This window comes from Podarcis cretensis (genome assembly GCF_951804945.1).
Source record: "Podarcis cretensis genome assembly, chromosome: 1".
Classification (NCBI taxonomy): Eukaryota; Metazoa; Chordata; class Lepidosauria; order Squamata; family Lacertidae; genus Podarcis; species Podarcis cretensis.
Window position 1 is genome coordinate 86,578,448 of NC_137170.1, and position 13,770 is coordinate 86,592,217.

At 41.4% G+C, this 13,770-nt stretch overlaps 1 protein-coding gene and 1 long non-coding RNA gene across 2 annotated transcripts in view; one reads left to right on the forward strand and one right to left on the reverse strand.

Moving 5' to 3' along the window:
• Window positions 1-10,840, forward strand: part of NUP160 (nucleoporin 160) — a 27,368-nt gene extending 16,528 nt beyond the window's left edge. The window contains exons 24-36 of the mRNA XM_079989677.1: window positions 93-188; window positions 305-399; window positions 677-773; window positions 855-960; window positions 1,986-2,146; window positions 3,538-3,598; window positions 5,152-5,262; window positions 5,853-5,976; window positions 6,856-6,957; window positions 7,451-7,592; window positions 8,799-8,924; window positions 9,181-9,285; window positions 10,283-10,840. Coding sequence (XP_079845803.1) covers window positions 93-188; window positions 305-399; window positions 677-773; window positions 855-960; window positions 1,986-2,146; window positions 3,538-3,598; window positions 5,152-5,262; window positions 5,853-5,976; window positions 6,856-6,957; window positions 7,451-7,592; window positions 8,799-8,924; window positions 9,181-9,285; window positions 10,283-10,369 — 1,413 coding nt within the window. The 3' untranslated portion in view covers window positions 10,370-10,840. The remainder of the gene's footprint in view (window positions 1-92; window positions 189-304; window positions 400-676; window positions 774-854; window positions 961-1,985; window positions 2,147-3,537; window positions 3,599-5,151; window positions 5,263-5,852; window positions 5,977-6,855; window positions 6,958-7,450; window positions 7,593-8,798; window positions 8,925-9,180; window positions 9,286-10,282) is intronic.
• On the reverse strand, window positions 6,168-13,651 carry LOC307223563. The gene is made up of 2 exons (XR_013842134.1): window positions 12,973-13,651; window positions 6,168-6,620 (listed from the first exon to the last, which is right to left on the reverse strand). It is a non-coding gene; the product is annotated as an uncharacterized lncRNA (long non-coding RNA).
• Window positions 13,652-13,770: the final 119 nt, after the last annotated feature.

Genomic DNA, 13,770 nt, shown 5'->3' on the forward strand with positions numbered 1-13,770 from the left:
CCTTTCTTGTAGAAGGGGTGGCATAACATGTACTTAACATTTTCACAAATAGTTCAGGTAAAACATTCTTGGCTGTATATTCCCCTCCCTAGGTTCTGCGTCTTCTGGATACCATGGGTCTACCTGAACTGATCATTCAGTTGGCTACCTTAGCAATCACAGAAGCAGCTGATGATTGGAGAAGCCAAGTAAGGAATTAAGTTTTGCTGTTATGGGATGTGTGTCCTTCTCATTCAGCATATGTTTGTGCCGCCACACTAATTTTCCAGCTGTTTATAGATGACTCAACATATTTGTATTGCAGGCTACCCTGAGGACATGCATTTTCAAACACCACTTGGATTTAGGACATAACAGTCAAGCATATGAAGCCATGACCCATAACCCAGATTCTAGCAGGTAATACTTCATATATTTTAGGCATTGATATACCCTATTTTTATGAATCAAGTGCCAACCACAGGTGGTTGGGGTTGTTTGGTTGTTTGGTTGTTTTTGTTTTTGTTTTGGCTCTTTAAAAAACCCTGAAAATATTGCCTAGGTTCTAAAGAGCCTAGACATTTAAGACATTTATATACTGTTTAAATGTGTACACTGCTTTAAAATGTGAAAAACCAGTCCACAGAATTCACAGTCCATGATAGCAAAGAGTTACCTCTTTCTTTCTCCCTTCTAGGCAGCTGGATTGTTTACGGCAGTTGGTGGTAGTTCTCTGTGAACGCTCCCAGCTCCAGGATCTTGTGGAGTTCCCCTATGTGAATCTCCACAATGAGGTAAATGGTCTGCTTTTGTTAGCAGTAAGGTAGTGGTATAAGGAAATCTTCAGCTATGTCTAACTGTTGTTTGTATTATAGGTTGTGGGAATAATTGAATACCGTGCTCGGGCAGTAGATCTGATGACACATAATTACTATGAGCTGCTATATGCTTTCCATGTTTATCGCCATAATTACCGGAAAGGTATGACAGATTATATAAAAGAGAAAATTGCCCCACCTGTTAAAATGTCAATTCTTGTGGCATTGAATCAGATGATGATTTGTTTCCCATTAATGAGCAGTCTGTGCATGTGGTGAAAGAGTGCAGCCATGATAGCTAATCTGTGCTAGAGCAGGGGTTGGCAACCTAAGGCCCATGGGCCACAAGCGGCCCACGGGGGTTGTTTAACTGGCCCACAAGCTGCCCCCGAACCGAGCCGCCTGCTCGGCAAGACCCTGTGCACTGCACTAAACCAGCGTGGCGCGGGGACTCACTTCTGCGACGCTGGAAATTGTGTCTGCGCGTGCGCAGATACCAGAAATTGTGGGCACGCACACACAATCCGGCCCACAGTGAGATCTCCACTGGAGTGAATTGGCCCAGGCGAGGTAAACCTTGCAAACCCCTGTGCTAGAGGATTAGAAAAGCCACCATGTTTCTGTGATAAACACTAATGAGAGGGCCATGAAGGGGGGAGTATTTGCAGGGGAGAATGGTATGTGAGAGGATGCTCAACACTTTTGCTGCCCACTAATTCTCTACTGCATATATGCTCCAGGTGTATGATTGGAACTATATATTTACTGAATATGTTCTTAGTTGAATGGAAAAAGTATATAATAGAAAAGTGTCGGGTGTTTTTGAAAGCTGAACACCATGGTGTAGGCTATATACGCATCTACGCTAAACTGCAAAACCCAGATTACTTTGAGGGAAGGCAGGGCAGTTAAACTAATATAAGGCTGCTGTACCCTAACTTCATCCATTTATTTCCTCAATACTGACAACCTTTAAAATTAAGAATATCTCCTGTTTTAGTGTCCAGCTCTGAAGTTTTACAAATTTTAATTTCTCTTTTGGTTAGTTTTTCCTCCTCTCCACTAGATCATAGGTGATTTTCAAGTTGTTTCTACTTTAAGTTCCTACTACAGCCTGTTCTAACCTGAAGCTGTTATATTTCAGTTGGGGAAGAGGTGACTGTTGTATTGTCTTATTTCTTTCCTCAGCCGGAACAGTCATGTTTGAATATGGAATGCGCCTTGGCAGAGAAGTCCGTACCCGCTCTGGACTGCAGAAGCAAGCAAACTGTTACCTTGCAGCTCTTAATTGTTTGCGGCTCATTCGCCCTGAATATGCATGGATAGTTCAGCCAGCTTCTGGTGCAGTGGTATGAAACATCCCCTTTTTCAAGATTTGATCTCACTTTGATTATTAGCAGTCTCTTTTTCATGAAGACCTTGGCTGCTGTTTGCAAGTATGTTTAAGATGGCAGCAACCTCTGTCACACTGCCTGGTTCACAGATCACATTAAATCATGTTTAACTCTAGTTTGACACAGATTTGCAATGTCCTCATACAGAAGTACTCAGAAATTCCTGCTTTGCTTCTCCCACACTCCTAGTCATTGTGCCCTGGGAGCAACAAAGTGAAAACTTTGACTTGTCATGTCATCCAAACCCAGGCCCATGATCTGATTCTCCCAAAACCAGCCTTTCTCAGCCTTGGGTTCTCAGATGATGTTGAACTACAACTCCTATCATCTCTGACGAGCTAGCTAGGGATGTGAGTTGTGGACCCACAACTGAGAAAGGCTGCTCTAAACAAACCACAAGCAGTAGCAATATATGTTCACTACAATGCAGCTTGTTCACATTAAACAGGTATTAAACATAAATTGGTTTAACATAATGTGCAAACACAGCCAGTATGTCCACTGCTAATTCTTGTGCTGGCGTCCCAATAACAAATAATTAGAAATAAAGTAGCTTGTCTTGTACGGTGGAACCTTGGAAGCCGAACACCTGTAAACTCGAATGTTTGGCTCCCGAACAATCGAAAACCAGAAGTGATTGTTCTGGTTTTTGAATGATTTTGGAAATTGAACGTCCGGCATGGCTTCTGCAGCTTCTGATTGGCTGCAGGACGCTCCTGCACCCAATCAGAAGCCACGCCTTGGAAGTTGAACATTTTGGAAGTTGCACAGACTTCCAGAACGGATTCCGTTCAACTTCCAAGGTACATCTGCATTAGCATTTCATTGGATGCAGGCAAGTGGTTACACAGCTATTATAAATATTCATAGGGTTATATTCTATGTAGCATGCAACAAGATGTTCCATCAGCTCAAGGATTTCTCCTTGTGCAACTGAACTTAATCCCCCCATCGCCCTCCCCCACATGCCCCCTAGATCTGTTCTGAGGTTTCCCCAAACCTTCTAGAGCAGATATGGGGTCATGAAGAGAGGGGAATCACATTGCACTAGCACTAACCTTTGCACTAGCACAACTATTCTGCCCATAGTAATGTTCACTGAATAAAAATATGCAGAATAAGTAGATAATGCAAGTTTGCTTCCTTTGCTTAATTGATTCCGGCTACAGAATTTGCCATTTTCTTGCAAGTCAAACTGAGGATGTCACTTTGCATGTTTCTGCACTGAAATCTTGGGAAACATAGACAGAATCCTGGTGGTGCTTAAACACTAGTGAAGATGTTGTTGTAGAGACTGAAGATTTGTATTTCCAGTTGTTTAGAGTGCTTATCCTATCTCACACTAGTATGAACGTCCAGGAGCATCCCCCAAGAGAAGTCATGATGGAGAGTGTGCTGCTGCCCCAAGTGAGTCTTCTGCTGTTCCACTTTCTCAAATGCAGATAATTCCAAATGTCTACCCTTAAATTCTGATCAACCAGCTTAATTTTTCTGACTTACTTGCTTTCCAGCTTATGTTTGGGTAGTTTTGATTCATGTTTGCAGGGCATTTGCCTTTAGTCTTGTTCCTTCCTGTCCTCCCCTATCTCCCATACCCTCCCATATCTTGTCTACATATTTTTATCTGTGTTATGCTAGTTATCTGGGATGTCTCCTTGAGATGTGAGAGTCTGGTGCATTGGTTTCTTACCCACATAGCTCAGTATTTTGAATTGATCGCAATAACTGTGCAGTAGACAGTGTTGTCTGAGCTGTTGTTGGGGGCAGAATAGGTATGAGCTATGAAAATACAACCACTATTCTGGAGGGCCAAAAGGGCACAAGAATGGCAAGTTAAGAAGACTTCTATATTTTCATTAGTGCTGAGGGGAACATTTTTCTCATCACTGCAGCACTACAGGAAGAAAGGATATGGGAATTTTACAGCCTATGATTTTAAAGGCATTTCTTTACACAGGAAGGCAGGGAAACATATGATAGTCTTTTGGGTCAGCCATGTGACCCTAGATTCCTCCTTCAGTTCGTTCCCTGTTTTCACCCTGGACTTAACCTTTTTCTTCCAGCTCTCTTCAGCCTCCTCCGGATGTACAGTGGTGCCTCGCAAGACGAAAAGAATCCGTTCTGCGAGTCTCTTCGTCTAGCGGTTTTTTCGTCTTGCGAAGCAAGCCCATTGACAGCTTAGCGAATTAGCGCTATTAGCGGCTTATCGGCTTAGCGGATAAGCGGCTTAGCAGCTTAGAAAAGGGGGGGGGGAGGGAAAAAACCCCGCAGGAACTCGCAAGACATTTTCATCTTGCGAAGCAAGCCCATAGGAAATTCGTTTTGCGAAGCACCTCCAAAACGGAAAACTCTTTCGTCTAGCGAGTTTTCCGTCTTGCGAGGCATTCGTCTTGCGGGGCACCACTGTAACTCTTAACTTTGGATCTGTGTGCATTATTCTATTTCACAGCTGCCATTGGTGTTAGTTTTGGAATGCTTCAGCATCTGTCTTATACTTTCATCTAACATAATTAAAGGAAGAGCCTTGGGTCACATGGCTGGCCCAAAAGACTATCATATGTTTCATTGCCTACTAGGGTTATTGGTGGATATAATCCAGCATATTTGATGTCTTGCCCTAGTTAGAACATTCATGGTAAGGGCCCAACATTCCTATTTATGATAATACCAAAGAAAATTCTGATGTCCTTGTTCAAATAGGAAATCAGGATAAATATAAATATTAATTTGCAGATGACTTCAATACATCCAGCTAATCAGCTGCCCCCTTATAAAGTTAATGATTAGTGGGAAACCTTTTATGTGTAAAAAGTTGGGGTTGACTAAAAGAAAGCTAGTATAGTAGCTGTTCATCACTCAAGAGCAGAATTTTGCCTTTTTATTGCCTGGTTTAACTTTGAATTCTCAATAGTAGACTCTTGAAGTTGCCACATTGTAAATAAATGATTATTTTGGTACAGCGGGAAGCCGGATTGAAATCTTGGAGCTGCAGGATTTGGAAAAGGAATGTGTGCTGGCTCGCATACGGCTAACTTTAGCACAACATGATTCAACAACAACTGCTATTACAGGTAAGCTCAGGAATTACGTTCATACTACTTGGCTTAATAACTGTACAGAGGGTGAGCAATTTAATCTCTGTGTGGGAGATCCGTAACCCACAAGAAATGTATTTCCACATCCTCCCGTTGCTGTTTGTGAGATGTGGAATCCAGTCTTAATTTGTGAAACACTCACTACCGTTACTATGCTGCTGCTACATTTGCAGCAAGAGGAGATTCTGCTAAATAGTGTTCTGTGATCTCATATCCACAGTAGGCATGGTCTACTCAATTATGAGAGAGAGGGTGTGTGGCTTTGCATCTATAAGAACTGAATGCTGCAATTACTCTGTATACAAGCGTGGCAGATAGAGAGAGTTGTATTAAATAGAGCACTAATGTTAAAGTTCCATAAGTGCCCCTTAATCTGTTCTGTGGGTTCACTCAGCACCCCAGAGCGGATTTGGGGGTGGCAGCACACACGTGGGGGAGGAAAAGGGGAAATCCCCTTGTACTTGTGCTAATCCTTGTGCTAGTACAAAAACTTATTTGAATATCGCCCACTTATATACATATGTGTGCGGTTGAGATGATGTAATTCTGTTATGTTATCTACCTAGGAAACTCATCCCCCAAGGAGCTGGTAACCCTGTTGGTGCAGGCTGGTCGTTTTGACACTGCCATTTCTCTCTGCCAGACCTACAACTTTCCCTTAACACCTGTGTTTGAGGGACTTACTTTCAAGTATGTAACATATTATTGGACTTAAGTACATAATGTGAGTAGTGAAATATCTATTGATGTTTTGGAAAAAGTATATTTGGATTTGAAAGTACGTACTTTTAAAGTAAAATCATACACTCTTGCTTTAAAACTATGTCTAAGCCCGAGTAATATGAGAATGTGATATGAAGTGGGAGTGATTATGGCAGCAATGAGTCTAGAGCATTTGATGTATTCTTGCTCATAAGCTTACATTTTGCCTTGGCCAACTCTCATTTGAGAGTCTCAAATATCCTTGGAACAAATTGCTGGGTAATCAAGCCCTGAAACTATTACCAATACACGTTTTCACTTTCACTTAAGCTTCTGTGCTTGGTTTGTACAACCTCTCAATCATTTCCTGTTCTGTTGATGTTACCATTTTCATAGGTATCAGTCTGATTTCAACTACCTTGGTAGCAACTAAACCAGTGACACTTGTGCTGGCGGCTAAAATTGTGGCAGGATGTTTTAAAGATGGGTGACAGTCACTGATACAGTCCTGAATAAGCAAAGATGTTCCATGAATAGTAGAAGCATTCAGTAAGCTCACTGATCTCCTTATCAAGCACAGCCAGGTGCATATGTAGGGTTCTAGAGCACAGCCATTACTTCAGCATCTGTAACTGAAGCAAAGAGCAATTATATGATGGAATGTTTGGAAAAGTTCAATTTCCTGCTCAGGTGAACTTGATTGTTTCTCAGCCAGAGAATCTAATAAAGTTGTTAGAACAAAGCAGGGATAACTCCATATGGGGTGGGTGGGAAGAATTCAACCGGTTTTTTAAAAAATAAATAAAAAGGGTTAGAATTACTATTGTACATACAGTATCTGAATGTACCTGGTTATTTGTATTCCAGATGTATTAAACTCCAGTTTGGAGGGGAAACAGCATTAACAGAAGCATGGGATTGGCTAGCTGCAAATCAGTTGTCATCAGTCATCACAACCAAGGAGACCAGGTACTGTGATATATTTTGCAGGAAAAGAAAGCAAGTACTTTGTGGTCCAAGAAATCTGCATGGAAATAAATATTTCTTGCTAATAAAATACCAGAAATTGCACTTCAGGATTGTGGTTGTCCTGCTTCATTTAGTCTTCAACAAACCATCTTGAAGCAGCAGTAGTAAAGTGTTCATTCATGCTTTCTTTTTTGCTTTGTATATTTTGAAGGATGGTTTAAGTGCAAATGTTAAGGACATCCTGTAGTGGCTCTTGTACTTCAGATAAAACCACATGGCAACACTTTCTAGGGGTCCAGAAACTTTGGCTTAACTGAATTAAGAACAGAAGAAAACAAGATCACATATAAAAAGTTGAGCAAGAAATTGTGGAAAGGGGATGTGTAGACTCCCCTGTGAACCATCAAAAGATTCAGGAATGGAGATTTTCACTGGCAGACAGAAACATGCATGTATCCATCCATCTGTTAATGGTATTCCAATTGTGTTGCAGTGCAACAGATGAAGCATGGCGTCTTTTGTCCTCCTACCTGGACAGATATAAGTCTCAGAACTGTTCATACCATCGCTGTGTAATCAACAAGTTGCTGTCTCATGGAGTGCCCTTGCCTAACTGGCTTATCAACAGTTACAAAGTAAATACCTGATCTGTGCACAATTAAGCTGGTGTTCAGTGGAGGATAAATGTACAATGCTGGCTCATTACTTCCCTGTTGACTGCTTTAAAAGTGTGATAACTGAGTTTCAGTGACACTTGTTTGTAGCTTGAGTAATTGTCAAATAATAGTAATTCAGGAGCTAAAATCTGCACTGTGGTGAGTAAATTGCATGTTCTTAATGTTGTAAATGGACGCAGGTGGCGCTGTGGTCTAAACCACTGAGCCTGGGCTTGCCGATCAGAACGTTGGTGGTTCAAACCCCGCGACAGGGTGAGCTCCCGTTGCGAAGTCCCAGCTCCTGCCAATCTAGCAGTTCAAAAGCACGCCAAAAAGTGCAAGTAGATAAATAGGTACCGCTCCAGCGGGAAGATAAACAGCATTTCCGTGCACTGCTCTGGTTTTGGTGTTTTGTTGCGCCAGAAGTGGCTTAGTCATGCTGGCCACATGACCTGGAAAAACTCTGCAGACAAATGCTGGCTCCCTTGACCTGTAAAGCAAGATGAGCGCTGCAACCCTAGAGTGGTCTGCGACTGGACTTAACTGTCAGGGGTCCTTTACCTTTACTTTTTTAATGTTGTAAATGAAATGGGAACTTTGATGTTACAACTTGTGACTTTTGCATTTTACCTTATTTTTATTTTATAGCATTTTACTTTATTGTACACTGCTTTGATGCCCACAAGGCTGTGAAGTGGTTTATGAATTTGTATAATAAAATAAATATCAACCAAACATTTCAGATGATAACAAAAGCCTCTGAGAGATCTGGCAGAACCAACAGCAACACGCCCTGTCTGGTGTAGGTCATCCACCATGGTACCCAAAGTCATTTCAACCCCAGTAAACAATTTGGATTTTTCATTTTAAGCCTTTGTTAAATAAAGGAAATAATTTGCAAATGTTTAAGGGGGTAGAAATGGAAGCAACACAGGGATCTGAAAGACAGGGAAGCAAGCTAGCCATGGCCTTGACTGCAAGAAATAAAAGAGTTGTGCTTCTCCAGAACAAATCAGTCCAGAATTTTACAAGAATTTCTGCAATGGGTTATTTTTCAGGATGTGTCTTGTGTTGGGTTCTTATAAATCTCACCAGTAATGAGGGCTACCTGTCATCCACTAAGCTTCTTAAATATAAAAAGACTTTCCAGTAAGTGTCTGCTCAGTTTCATTTGTTTCTCTACAGATGGTAGATGCTGCTGAACTTCTCCGCCTCTATTTGAACTATGACCTCTTGGAAGAAGCTGTGGATTTGGTGCTGGAATATGTGGATGCCTTACTTGGGAAAGGACCTCATTACTTTGGCATTGAGGTACAATTGGGTATTCAGTTCATTCCACCATATATATTTTTTACAAATGAGAAAAAGTGATGGAATGCACCTAGCTTGAAGAATTATGGAAAAACTAAGAAAAAAACAGACAAGGAGTTCTCCTGGATGACCATGTTGCAGCCTAGAGACCTGGCCAAAGTGACTCATGCCCTAGTTTACATTTTTTGCACTTGGGATGTTTCTCATTCAGCTAATGTCTCATTCAGCTATATTAAAGGTTTTATTTTCTTTTTAGTTCCCATTATCAGCTACAACTCCAATGGTTTGGCTTCCATATTCTGCAATTGACCAGCTTCTTCAAGTGCTAGGAGAAAATGCAACCAATCACCATAACACAGTGGTAAGTATGTCTGATGGAAAATAGAAATCAATGTGTCCAGTGCTATGGATTGTCATATCTTACTGTATCACTTTGAATGTATGTAACCTGGTTATGTTCACAAGGTGCTTTCAGCTGTGTGCTTGACCATATGCCTTTTGATCCTTGGCTTATTAAATATAACCCAGGGGGGTTGGGCGACAGATTAGGTCCAGGGTGTGACTTCATGGTGTAATGGATGGTCCCTGCCATCATGAAAATGCTGTGGTGTGGATACTTCTCAAGAAACCAGGCCTGGACCCATTGCTTTGCCTAGCTACCAAGCAGCTGCAAATGCACTCTTCTTAGAAAATGTGGTGGATAAGGTTAAAGTGGGGCAACTACAAGCTTTCTTGATACTGAATGTGTTTGATATTAATATATAGGATATGATTACAAATACTGTGCTTTGGTCAAGAGGCATATGAAGATTATTGTTGAACCAGAATGTGGTAAAATGTTTTCATATATAAATCAATTATATCTGTCTCCATGCCATTTTGGTTACTGATTATTACAACAGTTTGTACACTCAGTCTCCTGAAAAAGGTATAAGAACCAGCATAGAGAAATGTCTATCCTCCAGCAAATTAAGTTTCACTTGGGAAAATGCAAAATACTATAATAAAACTTACCTGCTGCAAGTCCTCCCTCCCCCCGCCCCAGTTTCATGACTAAGGGAGTTTATAAAGCTTATGTGTATATCATGAGCTGGACCTCAATTCCATCTGCTGCCCTAATGCTTTCTGAAGGGAAGGGGTTGAAACCTGAACTATGTAACCAACTGCTGGGCGTCAGAAAATACTGCAGGAATCTTTAGCATTTTCTGTTGAAATTAAATTGTTATCAGCTGCTTTGGGAGTCAGTACAGGCTGCAAAATTTGGTATAAGGCAATAAAGGGCAGTTGTATCTCTTGCATGCTCAATCCCTCAACTATACCTATTAACAGAAAATGATTGTACTTCTGTTCCTTTCCAGCTATATCAGAAGGTGCATGACAAATTAGAGGTCTACCAAAACCAGGTTGATAAGGCAACTCGGGATCTTCTGTATCGTCGGAACTAGCAGATGGACCTGGATTGTGTGACTTTACTTAATCACCTTGTGCCTGGTGGCCCTTCAGGCAAAGCTACAAAGAAAGACTGTGCTAATGTGCATAACTGGCATGAAGTATGTGTGAAGCATTTGCTTTGCATGGATTAGCTGGAGTCATAGGGAACCCTGTGCGCTGCTGGTGGTGCTATTATTACAAATTCTATTTTTTCACAATGAACCAAACATTCCCTACCAGGGAATGATAGACTTTTTAAAATAAATATGTTGGGGACGCTGAATTACATTTAAGCTTTTAAGCCTGTGCCGAACTGGGTGCTAATCATTTCCAGCAATGAAACCCTGGGTTGTACATTGCATGTTCCTACCATCTTTCTACTGAATTATTCCTTATACTGTACTATATATGGGAGCTAATGTTGGTCTTATTTATTGTGACAGTTTTTGAATTATCTTTAATAAAATGAAATCTTTGTTTAAAAATCCAGAGTTGTTTTTGACAATAGCTTATTGCAGTGCATCTTCCCATAGGGAAAGATGTTTTTTGAAGGAGACAAATAGAAAGTGTGATCTGATATTTCCATTGAAGGAGGAAATGGGAACAGATAATGATCAGTTATTTACTAGTTCTCATTCGACGTTTCTATTCCTGACTGTACTGACAATTTTGTTCCAGTGGAAAATTTACTGAAGTAATGTCAATGCTTCATAATTGTGCAATATTTCTTTTGCAACTTTGAGTGTAAATGACATCATCAACAACACAAAAACTAAGTGCTAGCATTATCTGAGTTTCGAATGGTAAGATGCCATTTTATTGATGGTTGGTATGGGTTATGACCATATTCTCTCAAGTGACATTGAGACCAGTGTCCTGATCTGCAGGCCCAAAGGAGTGCCTGTGCGAGCGGATTGATGCAGGGATACCAAAGGAGGATGTAAAAAATGTGAAAATGGCCACTTCCAGTGCTTTATTAAAGAAAAGTGATCTTGCATCACAGCCAGCAGAGCCCTGCTGCTTTTACAGACTCTGAATGGGCACCAAGCAGTTGTCATGACTTGTTTGCAAGGCGCTAATATGTTAAGAATTACATATACACATACTTTTTGGAGAGGCGAACCATTGCTGGAGCTGCCTTGTCAATATGCTTGTCCAGCTCAGAAAACAAACAAAGCAGTTAGACCCCTGCGCAACTGAGATAGCGTTTGAGCATAGATGTGGGCCTGATTTTCTAGCTGGTTTCTTACCAGTAAAAACTAGAATGGAATACGAAGTGTATAACATGAAGAACTGTTTTCAGACCAAGGGCTACATTACCCTGGGGCAAAGCTGTAGAGCAGGGGTGGATTACCTGTGCTCAGCTACACCTCCCATCAGCCCTAGCCAGTATACCTGAGGGACAGAGATGATGAGAGCTCAGCAACATCTGGAGGGCACAAGGTTAACCACCCTGCTATAGAATGCCATGCTGCAGTAGTGGGTGAGGCTTGACACAATCACATCCTTATCACAGAGCTATTTTCCATGGAAATAAAATATGTGTATTTAGGTCAATCACTCTGAAGTATCACCTTCCATTTTCTCCAAACGCTTTTTTAAAAAGTTTGTTACTTAAATAAAGTTTTTCCTTTATCTGTTCTGTTAATTGTGTAGCAATCCCAGCAAAAGAATGCATATGTCAATGCATAGTCTCAAACATCTAAATGCAATTGTATTTTTATCCTGAAAAGTAGCTAATTTTTACAAATGCAAACAGACGATGGCAATATCACTGAGCGCTGTAGAGGCTTAAGAGTTGGGCTGTGTTGCCTAGGTTCAACCCTCACCTCTCTCAAAAAAACCATGAGGCTCATTGGGTGACCTGGGGCAGTCACTACTTCAATGAGAGGACAAAATGAGAGTGGTGGCATCCTCTATGCCGTCCTATGCTACTTGGAGAAAAGGAAGAATATAAATCGGAGTGGGAAGGAACCTCTAGGCATCCAAACGTTGGGCTCCACCTCCCATCAGTCCCACCCTGTGTAAGTGACAGCCTCGGTAATAATATCCCAACATCTCCAGGTCCCATTGCTGACACTCAAGTATATATATTTCAAAGGGGTGATTCCTGTCCTGTTTTGAATCGCCATTGCCCATACCCTCTTGTTGTGCACTCAATTTCGCTCAATCTTGCATGTGACGAACCCTGAAAATGAAGTTCTAACTCTTTTTGACTGTTAAGCAACGTCCGGGGCTGTCACATGTTTTGTTGTTGTTGTTTTTTGCTTTATTAACAATCTCTTATATGACACATTTCATGTAGCCTATCTTGTATAACATATACATATACATATGTATTGTACATCTTCTTGAGTAAACATATATATAATCCGTGTAAGAAAAAACCATATACAAGTATTTTGTTTACTTACATAAATTAAATTGATTTGTATTTTTACTATCTTTTGTTGTCATATTTATTTATTAACATGAATTAAAGAAAGAAAAAACCAGAAAAAAAGAAAAAGGTGTAGTTGGACCTCCTATCCTAGCCGTATTCTATAATGAATATACAGTATCTATCATTATTGAGTTATTCTTTATATTCCTTCTACATTCTTACAACAGTTAGTACCTTTTGTCGCTAAGTCACATTATACGTCCCATGAGGAGTGGGTGCATCCGGGGCTGCCTTGCAAGTTGCTGCTTTGGCGATCACTCGTAGCCAAGTAAGGTTGTCTTCCATAAACACAGTTTTAACAATGAGTCCGTAAGTGACTGTGGAGGCCAATTTTGGACCCACACATCCTTCCACAGTGGGGACATTGGTTTCCGGGCGGGAGTTGATCACGGTGTGGATTTGCCAAGCCTGCCTTCCTCTTAGCACGTTTCTCCCTTGTGTCCTGAGTTCGAGTGTCTTCAAAGCTCATGACACCTTTGGTAAAGGCTGTTCTCCAACTGGAGCGCTCGCAGGCAAGTGTTTCCCAATTGTTGGTGTTTATACTACATTTTTAAATATTTCTCTTATGACAGCCTTCCAACCTCTTTTGTTGACCACCAGCATTACGCTTTCCATTTTTAAGTTCGGATTAGAGTCATAGCTGTCAACCTTTCCTTTTTTTTTGCGGGAAATTCCCTTATTCCAGAGTCGTTTCCCGCTGCTATCCCGGATTGTTAGATATCCCGTAGACTGTCCCCGGGACAGGTGAGGCTGCTGATCCCTTATTTTCGAGGCTGCTGATCCCTTATTTTCAAATCTGAACGTTGACAGCTATGATTAGAGTAGTTGCTTTGGAAGAAGGATGCGCTAAGAAATGTCTCAACGGCGAGGTTCGCGCGCCTGCCCTCGCTCGGGGCGCTTGTCAGGGAAACCGGCGCCGCGCCTGGCAGGCGGGTCGGCGCTGGGCGCAGGCCCCGCCCCGGCATCCCGACA